General features: G+C 38.0%; 2 protein-coding genes across 2 annotated transcripts in view; one reads left to right on the top strand and one right to left on the bottom strand.

Moving 5' to 3' along the window:
- Positions 1-8,895, top strand: part of CCDC146 (coiled-coil domain containing 146) — a 430,933-nt gene extending 422,038 nt beyond the window's left edge. The window contains exons 17-19 of the mRNA XM_053716534.1: positions 3,963-4,100; positions 5,521-5,769; positions 8,266-8,895. Of these exons, the coding sequence (XP_053572509.1) occupies positions 3,963-4,100; positions 5,521-5,769; positions 8,266-8,469 (591 nt within the window). The 3' untranslated portion in view covers positions 8,470-8,895. The remainder of the gene's footprint in view (positions 1-3,962; positions 4,101-5,520; positions 5,770-8,265) is intronic.
- Positions 7,505-16,493, bottom strand: part of GSAP (gamma-secretase activating protein) — a 422,579-nt gene continuing 413,590 nt past the window's right edge. Inside the window, exon 23 of the mRNA XM_053719170.1 lies at positions 7,505-9,969. Within this exon, the coding sequence (XP_053575145.1) occupies positions 9,872-9,969 (98 nt within the window). The 3' untranslated portion in view covers positions 7,505-9,871. The remainder of the gene's footprint in view (positions 9,970-16,493) is intronic.

Below are 16,493 nucleotides of genomic sequence, written 5' to 3'. Positions count from 1 at the left end.
AGGTTAGCGTAGGTTGTATGCGTCCCTGAACAGTAGAGTCTTTAGGGAGCACTTGAAGCTTTTAAAACTAGAAGAGAGTCTTGTGGAGCGAGGCAGAGAGTTCCACAAGATGGGAGCCAGTCTGGAGAAGTCCTGTAAACGGGAGTGTGATGAGGTGACAAGAGAGGAGGAGAGTAGGAGGTCATGAGCAGAGCGAAGGGGACGGGAGGGAGAGTATCTGGAGACAAGGTCTGAGATGTAGGGGGGAGCAGTGCAGTTGAGGGCTTTGTATGTAAGAGTGAGAGTTTTGTGTTTGATCCTAGAGGAAGCCAGTGAAGGGATTGGCAGAGAGGCGCAGCAGATGAAGAGCGACGTGTAAGGAAGATGAGTCTGGCAGAGGCATTCATTATGGATTGTAAAGGAGCTAGGCGGCAGGTGGGGAGACCAGAGAGGACAGAGTTACAGTAATCAAGGCGGGAAAGAATGAGAGAGTGGATTAAAATCTTAGTTGTGTCTTGTGTAAGGAAGTGTCTAATTTTAGAGATGTTTTTAAGGTGGAAGCGGCAGGCTGTAGCCAAGGACTGAATGTGAGGAGTGAAGGAAAGATCTGAGTCAAATGTAACCCCGAGACATCGGGCATACGGGGTAGGGGTAATGATGGAGTTGTCGACAGTTATAGAGATATTGGGGGTGGAGATTTTGGAAGAAGGGGGGAAAATGAGGAGCTCAGTTTTGGAGAGATTTAGCTTGAGGTAGTGAGAGGACATCCAGGAAGAGATGTGAGAAAGACAGTTAGTGACACGGGTTAGCACGGAAGGAGATAGTTCTGGTGCAGAGAAGTAGATTTGGGTGTCATCGGCATACAAATGATATTGGAAACCGTGGGACTTAATTAGGGAACCTAGGGATGACGTATAGATTGAGAAGAGAAGGGGACCGAGGACAGAGCCTTGCGGTACTCCGACAGAAAGTGGTGACGGGGCGGAGGAGGTCCCAGAGAAGTCTACACTGAAGGTACGGTTTGACAGGTAGGAAGAGAGCCACGAAAGGGCTGTGTCACAGATGCCGAAGGATTTGGAGCAAAAGAGGGTGGTCGACAGTGTCAAAGGCTGCGGACAGATCAAGGAGGATAAGCAGAGAGAAGTGGCCTTTTGATTTAGCTGTAAGTAGGTCGTTGGTGACCTTAACAATAGCTGTCTCTGTGGAGTGATAGGGACGAAATCCAGATTGCAGCGGGTCAAGAAGGAAGTTTAACGTAAGGAAATGGGATAGGCGTGCATATACTAGTTTTTCGAGAAGCTTTGAAGCAAGAGGGAGGAGGGAAATAGGGCGGTAGTTGGATGGGGAGGTAGGATCAAGGGAAGGTTTTTTGAGGATAGGTGTGACCAGTGCATGTTTCATCGATGAGGGAAATGTACCAGTGCTGAGGGAGAGGTTGAAAATGTGTGTTAGTATAGGGGTAAGGGTAGCAGAGAGAGAGGGGAGCAGCTGTGAGGGGATAGGGTCAAGGGGACAGGTAGTGAGGTGAGAGCGCAGTATAAGTGCTGAAACTTCTTCCTCAGTAACAGGGGAGAATGAACTAAGTTTCAGGTTATGAGGGTTGTGGTTGAGTGAGAGTGTTTGAGGGGGGAGAGAATGGAATTGTGTTGAGAGCTGATTTCATGTCTGATGGAGTCAATTTTGTTAATGAAGTGACTGGCAAAGTCTTGAGCTGACAGAGAAGTTGTATTAGGAAGTGGGGGAGGGCGGAGGAGAGCATTGAAAGTGGAGAACAGACGTTTTGCCCCGAGGTAGGGAAAAACGATAAAGCTGCAGACACAGCAGAGGTAACCTGTGTAGCAAAATCTCCTGGCAAATAAACACCCCCAGGAGGTTGAGAGGAACCACAGAGCACTGCATGTGAAACTATCAGAGCTTGAGATGTCTGAGGAGAAAGCTGAGGCATATCATGAACAGTATTGTCCTGAGAGACATATGGCTCAGAAAGGAGTAATTTATCTTTAAGTTTCAAAGTCTTAGATAAGCAAATAGAGCAAAATTGCACAGGGGGTACAACCTGAGCCTCCAGACAAAGCAAAACATTTGTCAAAAACAATGGATGAACTTTGGTCTGAGTCCATTTTAAATACATATATACACACACATATATATATATATATATACACACACACATATATATATATATATATATATATATATATATATATATATATATATACATACACATACACATATATACACACACACACTATATAAAATATGTAAAAAAATCTAATACCAATACGGTATAAATAGTCACAAACACCTCTTAGCAGTTAAATAGGAAAAAAGTTTTTATTTATGATAACTTCCTCACACCTCTATACCTCAGGCTGAGCTGAGGAATCTTACCGCACTGAGGCCGGAGTTACCACTAAAAAACAGCAAGGGCTATCTGCTTGTATCAGATCCGCTGTCAGAGTAGGCTGTCTGACTTGGAAAGCTATGCAATCAAACATGAGCCGGCACAGAGATAGGCGACAAGTTTGCAAGATGTCCAACTCACTCCGCTCCACATAACATAAGACGGAAGAGAGGCGGGTCACGTGATCGGACTAAAAAAGAAATTGCGTCACTGTAAAAGCGAGCATTTCTGTCTGACCTGAAGAAAAAACTTAAGTACTCCGCTCTACATCAGACCTTCCTTATAACAATAAAGAATGATCCTTTTCACAAACACCTATGTTATCCAAAGTAGTCCCAAGTTAACCCTTCAGCCAGTCTCTCATAAAAACTAAGGGTAAAAATGATTAACCCCTTAACATTTTCCCCCATCAAGTATCACATATGGCAGTGCCTGGTAAACTGCCCAACTGTGAGCCTAGCTATAAGGTCTTGTCCCAGGAATTGTTCCACTAGAGGAATTAACCTCCAAAGTGCTGTCATTCAGTACCTAGAAAGCACTTACCTGTGGATCCAGCTGCCGGGCAGGAACAGCTTCCTAGGTGTGATAGACACTCCACTCTCTATCAGGGACCTAAAGAAAAAGAAAGAACAGAGTAACCAACCCTGGCTTTCTATAAAGGGGTAGCAATAATGTTAGAAAAAAAGCAAAGACCACTTTGCCACTTTCTAACTGCTAATAGCCACCATTATTTTAGGAAAGAGATTGACATGGACACAGCATAGTCACAATCCTTGCTTGCAAGAAAAAGTATCCATAAAAGGAATAAATATCTTCCTCCATTGACAGAGGCAAAGAGAATGACTAGGGTTTATGGGTAAGGGAAGTGACACTTAACAGCTCTGCTGGGTGCTCTTTGCCTCCTCCTGCTGGCCAAAAGTTGAATATCCCACTATTAATTGTTATGAAGTTGTGGACTCTCCATGCCATAGGAAATAAATATTTTTGTTCTATATATATCTGATACTGTTAAAGTAAAATGCATATCTAAATCTACATCTATCTATATGTGTGTGTGTATTTACAATAAAAAGAACATTGTTCTGTATGTGAATTTAGCACACTTGAATAAAAACGATCGGATTAGCATGCAAGTATGGGTGTTTTTTTTTTCCCCGTGCTCAATTGAAGTTAACATGGTCATGTTCAATTTTTTTGTGCAGGCTGGGTTTTCGTTCACCCACTAACGTTTTACTTTCAACTTGTAAAACGAGCGCAACCTGATGAGGGCAAAAGTCTCTGTCTAGTGAAGTTAAAGGGCAAGTGCTAAATAGCACTCCACTCGAAATCTAGCCGCTAATGTTTTTTTGTCCCTTGCCTTCCTATTGATAATTGCAGTGTTCTTCAGAACTAGAGAAAGCTATGAAATGACCTTGTTGGCTTTTAATTTTAAAATGTCATTGTGCACTGCTATTACTGTGAATTTGCTTTTTTTCAGCTGTCTTTGTTGGGGTTGGCGATGCTGGGGATCTAACCTGTAAAATAAAAATACTCAGATTAGTATATAATGGTTTCATGTGTTTACTAATGTTCAATACAGCTGGAGTTGCGGCTGGCAGAGAAGGAAGAGCGCTTGTTGGAGAAGGACTTCCTATATGAACAAATTTCACGGCTTTCAGAGCAGGTTCGGATCAAAGCAGAAAATGGCAAGGACGACACCCTAACACTTGCTAAAAAGGTCAGTTTTTACAGATTTAGATCCCATAATTCCATGAAAATACAGATTAATTTCCACTAGCATTATACAGTAGTAGCATGTGCTTGTAGCACCTGAATGAAGGGTAAATGATTGAGTGAATGGTAGTACCTCAAATACATATGAAGACACAGTAAAGCAAAAGTAACTAAACTAACAAACTTTTTATTGTATTACATTATATTCTTTAACAAAATCTGCAGAATTTAGTGTATTAGTTTGGTAGAGATGTGGCTTAAAAGCAAGCAAGGGTTACTTTGATGGCTAAAGCTCACGGTAATTATCTTTTAATTAAAAGCCACAATATATTTTAGGATTATATCTTATTCATAAAATGGATTTATTTATTAATCCCAATACAGAATTGTATATATAATAATAATAAAAATATTCAAATTGAATTGGAGTTGATCACCATAATCAATGTTTTGAAACACACGCACTACTATATTATAAATATAGTTCCAGTTCATTATTGTGATCTATATAACTGCAAATCTTAACCCCTTATTGAGGTACACATGCATGACTTTGCTAGACATTTTCCAGATTGGCAGTGTGATGATATGAATATTTTAGGGTATTGGAAATGTATGCCTGGTTTTAAAAGGTACTGCATGATAGAAGGCAAGATTTTAGGTACTGCAGTTTAAGAAACTTAGTTTAAAGGTCACAAGCACTGTGTATAATCTCAGTGTGTTTTATAAGTCTTAGTTAGACCTACATTGCTGTGAACTGTTCTTAAGATATTGTAGAGTGAAAATCCCATTACAGAGAATACTAGAACAAAACTTGGGGCATAGAGAGAGAGTTGCATTTTCACACATATTGCTTAACTGAATATACCAACTTAAAGGGATATTATACACAAATTTTCATATAACTACATATAATACACACTACTATAAAGAAGAATATGAAGTGTTACTGAAACTTCCTTAGAAGCTCTCAATTTAGCACTGCTGATGTGGTTAGGCTTGGACACCCACTGAAAGGGGCTGAGAGCAGACCCTCTCCCCTCCCCTGCATATGAAAAGACCCATTATACAAACAGAATCAATCTGAAGTCAGTATACATCTAAAACTTAGGGGCTTGGTTAAGAGTCTGAAAATCAGCACAATATTATTTAAAAATAACTATTCATTTTTACAAACTCACCCCCAGGTGGGCTATATAAATGGATCATCTACAAAACATTTATGCAAAGAAAAATCTAGTGTACAATGTCCCTTTAAGAAGAAAACAACTGGTAGTAACAGTCTAATTTTCAGACTATAATGAGTATTTGTGTTGGTGCTAGAATACAGTAACTACTAGAATATGATCTACCCTAGAGTAGGTTTTAGAAAATGTATTGATATATTGATGAAAAACACTCAATAATTGTAAATGTTTGGGCAGATGAATGAACTGCAGACGAAGATAAAAGAGGCAACGCGTAAATTGATGTCTCTCATTGCTGAATTGTCAATGCAGCAAGCAAATGCCATAAAACTCCAACAAGAGGTAAGGGACAAGGAGAATTTTGTAGAGGCTTGCTACACTAGGATGGGGCAAGGGCTGCCGCCGAGTGAAGATACGGAACTTGAGTGGAAAAGGATTGTGCGTGACGTGAGAAGACGTCAGCTGGACAAGGAAGAAAATGCAAGAGTAAGTTCATTACAAACTATATGATGAGAGTGGAGCATTAAAACTGAACGTTCCTTTCAGTTGTATTGTTTATCTGATTTGGTGTGGCCAAGTTATTTCTGTGGATGTTAGCTGGTTATGATTTTGGATAGATCAGCGGTTGGCTAATGTGAGAGAGTGCTGTGTATTTTTGATAATATGACTGGACAATGTGACAATTTAAGTAGGTATTAGATCAGGCACACTCGCACTTCGGACAATGTTAAATAAAATATGCATCAGGTGTTTACGGTGGTGGTACCTAATTTAAAAATGTTTTTTTTTTAAAAAAATCCCCAAAGGAGGGGCATTTTCTTCTTCGAATAATCGTAAAACAAGGGTACGAGTATGAACATTTAGGTATATTTGAACATTCTATTTTATTGTTACCTACCCCATAGGTTGCGGTTTGGTACCGTCCTGGTTCATTAACATTTTTAAATCATTGGTGTGTTATCAAGAGACAAACAGATGTTATTGGAGCCTTATTGGACCTTGCTTCTGTTAAGTATTCGGGCATTTTTTTCAGTTGCCAGATCCACACCAATGTATAACAGTACTTATTAAGCAAACACTTGATTTTATTAAATTTGAGCAACAACTATATTTAGCACTGCTTGATTTGAGCCCTTCTCTCTTTAAAGGGACACTAAAGTCAAAATTAAAATTTAGTGATTCAAATAGAGGATGCAATTTTAAACTTTAAAATTTACTTCCATTATCAAATTGTGCTTAGTCTTTTTATATGCACACTTTCTGAGGCACCCGTTACTACTGAGCATGTGCAAGAGTTCACATTGTATATGTATAGGAGTCTATAATTGTACGATTGTGTGAGTTGATTTCTTTTAAAGGGACATAAAAGAGCAAAATGAAATGTCTATCATGTTAAATCGTGTTATTACTGCACTTTTGCTAGCAGATAGATGTGTGTTTAACCTTAAAAAATGGGTTAAACACATAAAATCAACCCCATAGCAGCAGTGCACTACTGGGGGCAAGCTAAACACATGTGGTGAGACACGACAAGAAGCATATGTACGTAGCCAAAAATCACCAGCATTCACTATCTGACCCATGAAAGATACATTTTTACTTAAATGTCCCTTTAATAGTTCCCCCCACTAGGAATAGACAATTCGATATTTAATTCTTAATACTTTTTTATTTTTAAATTGTAATAAAATGTATGTTTTAAAGGACCAGTAAATACAGTAGACATGCATAATTAACAAATGCAAGATAACAAGACAATGCAATACCACTTAGTATGAACTTCAAATGAGTAGTACATTTTTTTCTGAAAAATTTCAAAGTTATATCTATTTCCACTCCCACTGCGTCATGTGACAGCCATCAGCCAATCACAAATGCATATACGTATATTCTGTGAATTCTTGCACATGCTCAGTAGGAGCTGGTGACTCTAAAAGTGTAAATATAAAAAGACTGTGCACATTTTATTAACGGAAGTAAATTGACTAGTTGTTTAAAATTGCTGCTTTATCTGAATCATAAAAGTTTAATTTTGAATTGAGTGTTCCTTTAAGGTTAACATAACAACGAAGGCGATCTGCAATTAGCTTGTGTGTGCTAATTTCTCTATTAGTTCAGAAGTACAGAGCACGTAGATATTCAATAATTTCAGCACCTAATCTGCCCTGATGTGACATTATAGACAGACTTATGTATCCGATATCATGACAAAGACATACGATTCCATGAGCTTAAGTATTTATTACATCAAAATATTCATATCAAATGTTATTGTTTACAAGTTTAAACACAATATTTTTTCACATATTCATTATTTAAATACAGTAATTTGATTTATAAAGTTTTATAAAAGATCAGAACAGTTTATGAACATTAATAAAGTCACAAGATGACATTTACACAAACTGATATTTACATACACCGAGACCATTACACTATAGGCTATTTTCACTGAGCTGAGAACTTTCCCTCTATTGAGAAAATAAACTCCAACTCTGATGTCATTCTATACAGAGCCTATACTCAAGTGTGGAAGTAAATGCTACATAGAAAAACACAGCTTAGGCATTTTCTCTTAGTGGAAAGAAATCTCTAATGAATATAGTGCAACAGTTTTACAATCTATTAGACAGGTGCAATATTTTGGATTTTATTATTTATTTTGCAATCAAATAACAAAATCGCTCTCTTTTTCCAACAAATCAGTAGATCCAACACCAGATATATTAGAACAAAAGTGCAGCATAAAATATCTGTGAAAAAAATATATTTTCTGCTGCACATTTGTAGCCAGTGTGGGAACTAAGCGAATGCCAGATACAGAAAGAAATCCGAAATATTGCACATGGTTACAAACTTAACATAATGCAATGTCAGTCCAGAGACAAAAGCAACATATTGCTGCAGATATGTCAGTATATACAGTCTCATAGTATTATAAACATCAAAAGACTAAAGATTCTGCATATTGATCCCTTATAGATTGCAGAAGTGGAACAGCAACGCACATTGTCAAGTGGTGTGTTCACCACAGCTGAACAGCGCCCCAACGCGTACATCCCTGAGAATGAAAATGCCCTTCCTCTACCGCGGCCCTACGGAGGTCTAGCACCGTTCAAACCGAGCGAGCCTGGCTCAAACATGCGGCACATACGGAAGCCAACTATAAAACCTATTGAAATCTAAGACTGCAGCCAAATCATGCTTATATTATTACTTAATTAATGACCATTGTGATGGATTTTAAGAGATGCAGAGAGAAAATGAAGAATATGTATGGACACGATGGGCTCCGCCAGCCACAGCCTTGCACAAAAACATAAGGGACACTGTACTTACAATTATTCTTTCATGTTATGGAAGAGCAGCTATTGAATATTCCCCCCCCCCTGGTCTCTCATTGGCTGAGAAGGTCAACTGCCTCTGATTTACTGGTGGAGGGCGACATGCCTCTAAGTACAGCAAGAAAACCTTCATTTATTCCGACCAGTTGCATGTGTCAAGTTAATGAAGAATGTAATATTTTCACAAGAAGTCTATAATAAAAGTATTTCTTAAAGTGTTTGTTTAAATTATTGCCATTAAATATGAAATAAAGTGTGAAATATTTAATGTTTTATGTCATTATTATTAAAAACAAATGAATAAATATAGATCAATGCCTACTTGTTATGAATAAATACAGATGTATGCCCTGTATTCATTTTAAGAACTGTTAAACCCCTCGGCTGTGTTGCATGGCAATGAAGAGGTTAAACACGCCAGTGCTTTATCAACTCGAACATCCAACTATTGCACAGATTTCTGGAACTTAATTTATATCCAAAAATATGTGAAATATTGAATTGAGAATTTTTGCAGAAAGAAATACTGATACTAGAATTTAGTTGCATGAACAAGCCATAATTATTTACAAATGTCAGTTTACAATAATTATTCATTTCAGTTTTAGCATTTTTTTTTTTTACTTGTACCTTTACATTTAGAGCTACATTGTTAGATATAATAAATTATTAGCATGAATCATAGATGTTAGAATTTCCACATTCATTTGATGCTGTTTGTGGAATTACAATAGACTATATAACATATTTAAAAGGGACATAAAAGTGCAAACTGCATGCGCTAATTTTAGCATGTAATTTTAGCACTAGTGACCCTGCAATGCTATGTATTTAACCTCTGCAAAGTGGTTAAATACATAGCTTAAGTACCTCTCAGGAGCCACAGAGAACTGTTGAGCATTAGTGAATACAGCTGCTGAGCCAATCAGCAGAGGCAATTGTGCAGCTGGGTCGACCAGCAGTTGTCTGCAACTCTTGAGTGGTACTTTAACTATGTGTTTAAACCCGTGCAGAGGTTAAAAATACAAAGTAGAGTTACTATAGCTAAAATGACATGTCCTAACAAATCATCGCCTGTGCACTATAATGTCCTTTTAATGCACTGAATGCGAATAAAATAGAATTACTATATTCACATACTGTACAATACCATTTATATTAGCCCTGTTCCCTTTTCTTTCAAAAGTATGTGCAGGATGTATATGCAGGATGGCTTCTGATAGAAAGAAAACGTTATTGTGTGTCTATTTCCTTTGTAAGCCAAGCAGCTGTGTAGTTTGTTTCAAGGCGATCTCTTCTAGATATGCGGCATCTATGTTATCTTCTTCAAAAGGGTTTAAAGCTGGAAAACAATGAAATGATACAATTATAATCACCGATAAAAGAAATACACTCTTTGTTGTAATGCTGTCAATAAACTGAATTTTAAAACCAACTCGTTTACCTAGATTTACGTTCCTGTAAGACATCAGATTATGTGCACAAAAAGGGATATGGGATAGTTACCGTTAAAGAGATATAAAACCCAAAATGTTTCTTTCATTAATTATATAGGGAGTGTAATGTAGAGTAAAGCGCCAAATGTAAACCGTACTTGCTCAACTTCTAAGTGGAACAATTGCCCAAAGTAATTGTCCTTGATAAGTGAGAAAAGTGTTGTTTGAAGGAGCGCCTCACAAGAGGCTACAGTACGCTAAATAATTTTAACATATGTATAAAAAAAGAATATGAGATAGCCGTCATCCAGTTATACTGGTTATCGAATAGTAATAACAAGACAAAACTAAATAAGTATATGTAACTTATATTTATATAAAAAAATACATAGAGAATAAATATATGGATTGTTTTGTTTTAACAGAGGTAAAAAGAAACTATATATTTTATATAGCTCAAAAGGTTAAGTCCAGCAATGGTTTTCAACAAATGTGTATACCAGATTGAGGAAAGAACTAAGTTACTGATGTACAATAAATATTAGAATACCATCTAGTTAGAAAAATATGCACAGTTTATAAAACACATAAGATAAAATAAAATACAAGATATTAGCTTGAAAATATGCGGTAACTGTTTCAAAAATAGAATAAAGACAGAACAGTTATAATCTGCATCTGATGCGGGATATTGTCTGTCTAGACTCTAGAGACAAAGATAAAATAATCTAGATTGAGCAAATGTTGCTAAAATGAAGCTATGTGGTTTTACAGTGACTACTTTAAAATAGAAACAATTGTTACTGAGTGAATGGCTTGTTCCAATTATAAAAAGCAAAAAAATGGCTTACAATATGCAATATTGTTTCAAAATAAAAACAAAGGCAGAATGGTAATAATCTGCATATAGTGCAGGATAGTATCCGTCTAACGATATAGGTAAACTAATCTAACGATATAGGTAAACTAATCTAACGATATAGGTAAACTAATCCAACGATATAGGTAAACTAATCTAACGATATAGGTAAACTAATCCAACGATATAGGTAAACTAATCTAACGATATAGGTAAACCCCTCAGAGGTAGATGGCTCAGTGGTACTAAACATCTTGTTCTTTTTAGATATAACTACTTTATCAAGGAATGTGGAACATAATTGAGCAGGTGGGTATACCGTAGCCTCCTCACAACAAAAACCAGGTATTAGATTTGGTTCTTTCCAAACTGTGTGTCGTGACAGTGTGTCGGCAGCAGTCTGTAGGTGTGTCCCTGCTTCAGCACAAATTTTTTGGAATTTAAAATTATTTTTACATTTTTTTTTGGTTTCCGACTTTCTGACTGCCTGCTATGCATATCACGTGGTTGACACGTGATTGATACCTAGTGGGTCACAGATCATCTTAACCTTTTGGCGCAGCTCAGTGGGAACTGAAACTATTCCCATTGGCGGCTCATTGGCTCCTAACTGCACATGTAGCCTCCTCAATCGGCACATGACTGCACGTATAGTCAGTGAGTGGGACAGCAGTGTGTTTGCAGCGCGGGCAGTAGTCAATCAGACTCACCGAGCTCTGAGGGCAGCAGCATAAACTCTGAGCTGAAGTCAGAAGTCAAAGTGTTTTGTTTTTTTTGCAGCTAGCTCCCAGTAGTGCATTGCTGCTCCTGCTCTTGATATATGGATAGGAAGTGGAAGCTTAAAAATGCTTGATCATGAGATGTGAGAGTGTCTTTATCTAATATTCCACAAAATATTCAGAAACTGTGTTCATCCCATCAACCTCATACATCCCATTAAAATAGTAAGTAGCTATTGGTGTTATTAAACCTTTTTTTATAAGTCTTGCACATACTGTTACTTGTAAATACATTTCGTTATTATATAATTTATGTATCTGTCCGTATCTCCTAAAACAAGTTAGTTTAACCTCCTGTTTGCTAGTACAACTGAATTACTGTGTCGCAAAATGATGAAGGTCTAAAAAGTGTCACCAACATGAAAAGTTTGGAAAGCTCTGCTCTAATGCATCAGAGTCCTCCATAGCTTGCACTTTTACGATAGACTACAGAAAATTAAATGGCACCTCTATACCCCCAATGGCCGGGGCACTCACCACCTCCTATGACCCAGGCCCCAAAGAGAAACTGCTTCGTCTCCTGCAAACCGCACGGTCAGAAAAGAGGAAGTTAACGAGGCCACACCCGGTCACATGGAGTGCCATGCAGGACCACCCCTGCCGCAGGGAGAAAAGCGTGCTAAACTGACAGGCTGCGCAGTTATCCAAAATGAAAGTAAAACCTGAATGTTCTCACATCTGCCAGAGCCACATCTCACATATGTTGCAGCATAAAACATAATAAAGTAAATCATGTATAAATCCCCCCTGTTCAATAATCCCCTTCCGGAGATATTAACCCTTGATTTCATACAGATAAAGGAGTCACACTGTGACCCTGTCTTCTTACATTATCATATAAGATAAAATTACCAGAATCATCGCCGTGGAACAGACACACAGCCTCTTAAGTTTGACAGTCTTGTAGCATCGCACCTGACATGGACTTGAGTGATAGAAGAAGGCAATGAAACTCGTCAACACTGATTGCTTAGGAGCTGTTAATACAAGTCTGGATGGTTTCGCAGAAAGAATCTCCCTGCATCTCCTGACCCTAACATTCATCAATGCTCTCACTGAGAGGCTGACAAGACTACTTAAAGGGACAGTCAACACCAACATTTTTCTTATTTAAAAAGATAGATAATCCCTTTATTACCCATTCCCCGTTTTTGCATAGCCAACACAGTTATATTAATATACTTTTTACCTCTGTGATTACCTTGTATCTAAGCCTTTGCAGACAGCCTCCTTATCTAAGTGCCTTTGACAGACATGCAGTGTAGTTAATCAGTGAAGACTCCTAAATAACTTCACGGGAGTGAGCCCAATGTTATCTATATGACACATGTGAACTAGCACAGTCTAACTGTGAAAAACTTTCAAAATGCTCTGAGCTAGGAGGCGGTTTTCAACGGTTTAGAAATCAGTTTGAGCCTAGCTAGGTTTAGCTTTTCAAAAATACCACCAAGGGAACAAAGCAAATTTGATGATAAAAGTAAATTGGAAAGTTGTTTAAAATTGCATGCCCTATCTGAATCATGAAAGTTTAGTTTTGACTTTACTGTCCCTTTAAAACTCCAGTCCCATAGCGAAGAGTACTACCCTCCATAAGAGACTACTCCGAATCTGACACTTCTTTGCCATCCTCCTGTAACAAAAGGCAAAGAATGACTGGGGGATGAGGGGAGTGGGGGAGGTATTTAAGCCTTTGGCTGGGGTGTCTTTGCCTCCTCCTGGTGGCCAGATTCTGTATTTCCACAAGTAAGAAATGAAGCCGTGGACTCTCCTCATATTAAGATGAAAATTAACCTTACACGTTACCTAATTAACCCCTTCACTGCCAGGAATAATATGTGTGGTGCTCAGCTGCAATTAGTGGCATTATGACCAAAAAGAAATGGCAAAGAAATGTGCGTCTGCTATTTCTGAACAATGGGGATCCCAGAGAAGCTTTTATAATCATTTGTGCCACGATTACACAAGCAGAATGTAAATAATTTCAGTGAAAAAATGAAGGCTTTTTTTATATCATCGCATTTGATCGATGATCTGGTGGCATGAAATATACCAAACTGGGCCTAGATCAATACCTTGTGTTGTCTACTTACAAAAACAAGGCTCTATTTCTGTTTAAATAGAGTGATAGCAAAAATGCTAAAAATCCTCTGGTATTTTAGGCAAGTTCTTCTCGGAAAGTCCCGGTAGCGAAGAGGTTAAGATACTTTTATAGTTACTCTTGAGTTTTAATAGTATTTTCATAACAGCAGTAACAAATTAAAAAAAACGAAACTTTACTCCTGTAATTCCAATTTCTTGGTTAAGTAGCACCAGATAAAGGCTCGGCATTTTACCACATGTATGAACGTATCATGTGATACAGCTTAGTCTAAACTGTGTGGGGAATAATATTCTACATGTGAAACAAAAGCATGAAAAGAAAGCGATTGATAACTCTGTATAACGGTCACCTACATGACATTTACTACAGACAGTCACCTACATGACATTTACTACAGACAGTCACCTACATGACATTTACTACAGACAGTCACCTACATGACATTTACTACAGACAGTCACCTACATGACATTTACTGCAGACAGTCACCTACATGACATTTACTGCAGTCACCTACATGACATTTACTACAGACAGTCACCTACATGACATTTACTACAGACAGTCACCTACATGACATTTACTACAGACAGTCACCTACATGACATTTACTACAGACAGTCACCTACATGACATTTACTACAGACAGTCACCTACATGACATTTACTACAGACAGTCACCTACATGACATTTACTGCAGACAGTCACCTACATGACATTTACTGCAGACAGTCACCTACATGACATTTACTGCAATCACCTACATGACATTTACTACAGACAGTCACCTACATGACATTTACTACAGACAGTCACCTACATGACATTTACTACAGACAGTCACCTACATGACATTTACTGCAATCACCTACATGACATTTACTGCAGTCACCTACATGACATTTACTACAGACAGTCACCTACATGACATTTACTACAGACAGTCACCTACATGACATTTACTGCAGTCACCTACATGACATTTACTGCAGTCACCTACATGACATTTACTACAGACAATCACCTACATGACATTTACTACAGACAATCACCTACATGACATTTACTGCAGTCACCTACATGACATTTACTGCAGTCACCTACATGACATTTACTGCAGTCACCTACATGACATTTACTGCAGTCACCTACATGACATTTACTGCAGTCACCTACATGACATTTACTGCAGTCACCTACATGACATTTACTGCAGTCACCTACATGACATTTACTGCAGTCACCTACATGACATTTACTGCAGTCACCTACATGACATTTACTGCAGTCACCTACATGACATTTACTGCAATCACCTACATGACATTTACTGCAGTCACCTACATGACATTTACTGCAGTCACCTACATGACATTTACTGCAATCACCTACATGACATTTACTGCAGTCACCTACATGACATTTACTGCAGTCACCTACATGACATTTACTGCAGTCACCTACATGACATTTACTGCAATCACCTACATGACATTTACTGCAATCACCTACATGACATTTACTGCAATCACCTACATGACATTTACTGCAATCACCTACATGACATTTACTGCAATCACCTACATGACATTTACTGCAGTCACCTACATGACATTTACTGCAGTCACCTACATGACATTTACTGCAGTCACCTACATGACATTTACTGCAGTCACCTACATGACATTTACTCCAATCACCTACATGACATTTACTCCAATCACCTACATGACATTTACTGCAATCACCTACATGACATTTACTCCAATCACCTACATGACATTTACTGCAATCACCTACATGACATTTACTGCAGTCACCTACATGACATTTACTGCAGTCACCTACATGACATTTACTGCAGTCACCTACATGACATTTACTGCAATCACCTACATGACATTTACTGCAGTCACCTACATGACATTTACTGCAGACAATCACCTACATGACATTTACTGCAGTCACCTACATGACATTTACTGCAATCACCTACATGACATTTACTCCAGTCACCTACATGACATTTACTCCAGTCACCTACATGACATTTACTGCAATCACCTACATGACATTTACTGTAATCACCTACATGACATTTACTGCAATCACCTACATGACATTTACTGCAATCACCTACATGACATTTACTGCAGTCACCTACATGACATTTACTGCAGTCACCTACATGACATTTACTGCAGTCACCTACATGACATTTACTGTAATCACCTACATGACATTTACTGCAATCACCTACATGACATTTACTGCAATCACCTACATGACATTTACTGCAGTCACCTACATGACATTTACTGCAGTCACCTACATGACATTTACTGCAGACAATCACCTACATGACATTTACTGCAGTCACCTACATGACATTTACTGCAGACAATCACCTACATGACATTTACTGCAGTCACCTACATGACATTTACTGCAATCACCTACATGACATTTACTGCAGTCACCTACATGACATTTACTACAGACAGTCACCTACATGACATTTACTACAGACAGTCACCTACATGACATTTACTGCAGTCACCTACATGACATTTACTGCAGTCACCTACATGACATTTACTGCAATCACCTACATGACATTTACTGCAATCACCTACATGACATTTACTGCAGTCACCTACATGACATTTACTGCAATCACCTACATGACA

Source organism: Bombina bombina, chromosome 6, assembly GCF_027579735.1.
Source record: "Bombina bombina isolate aBomBom1 chromosome 6, aBomBom1.pri, whole genome shotgun sequence".
NCBI classification, from domain to species: Eukaryota; Metazoa; Chordata; class Amphibia; order Anura; family Bombinatoridae; genus Bombina; species Bombina bombina.
Note: the sequence above shows the minus strand (reverse complement) of the source record. Positions and strands in the feature narration are given on the sequence as shown.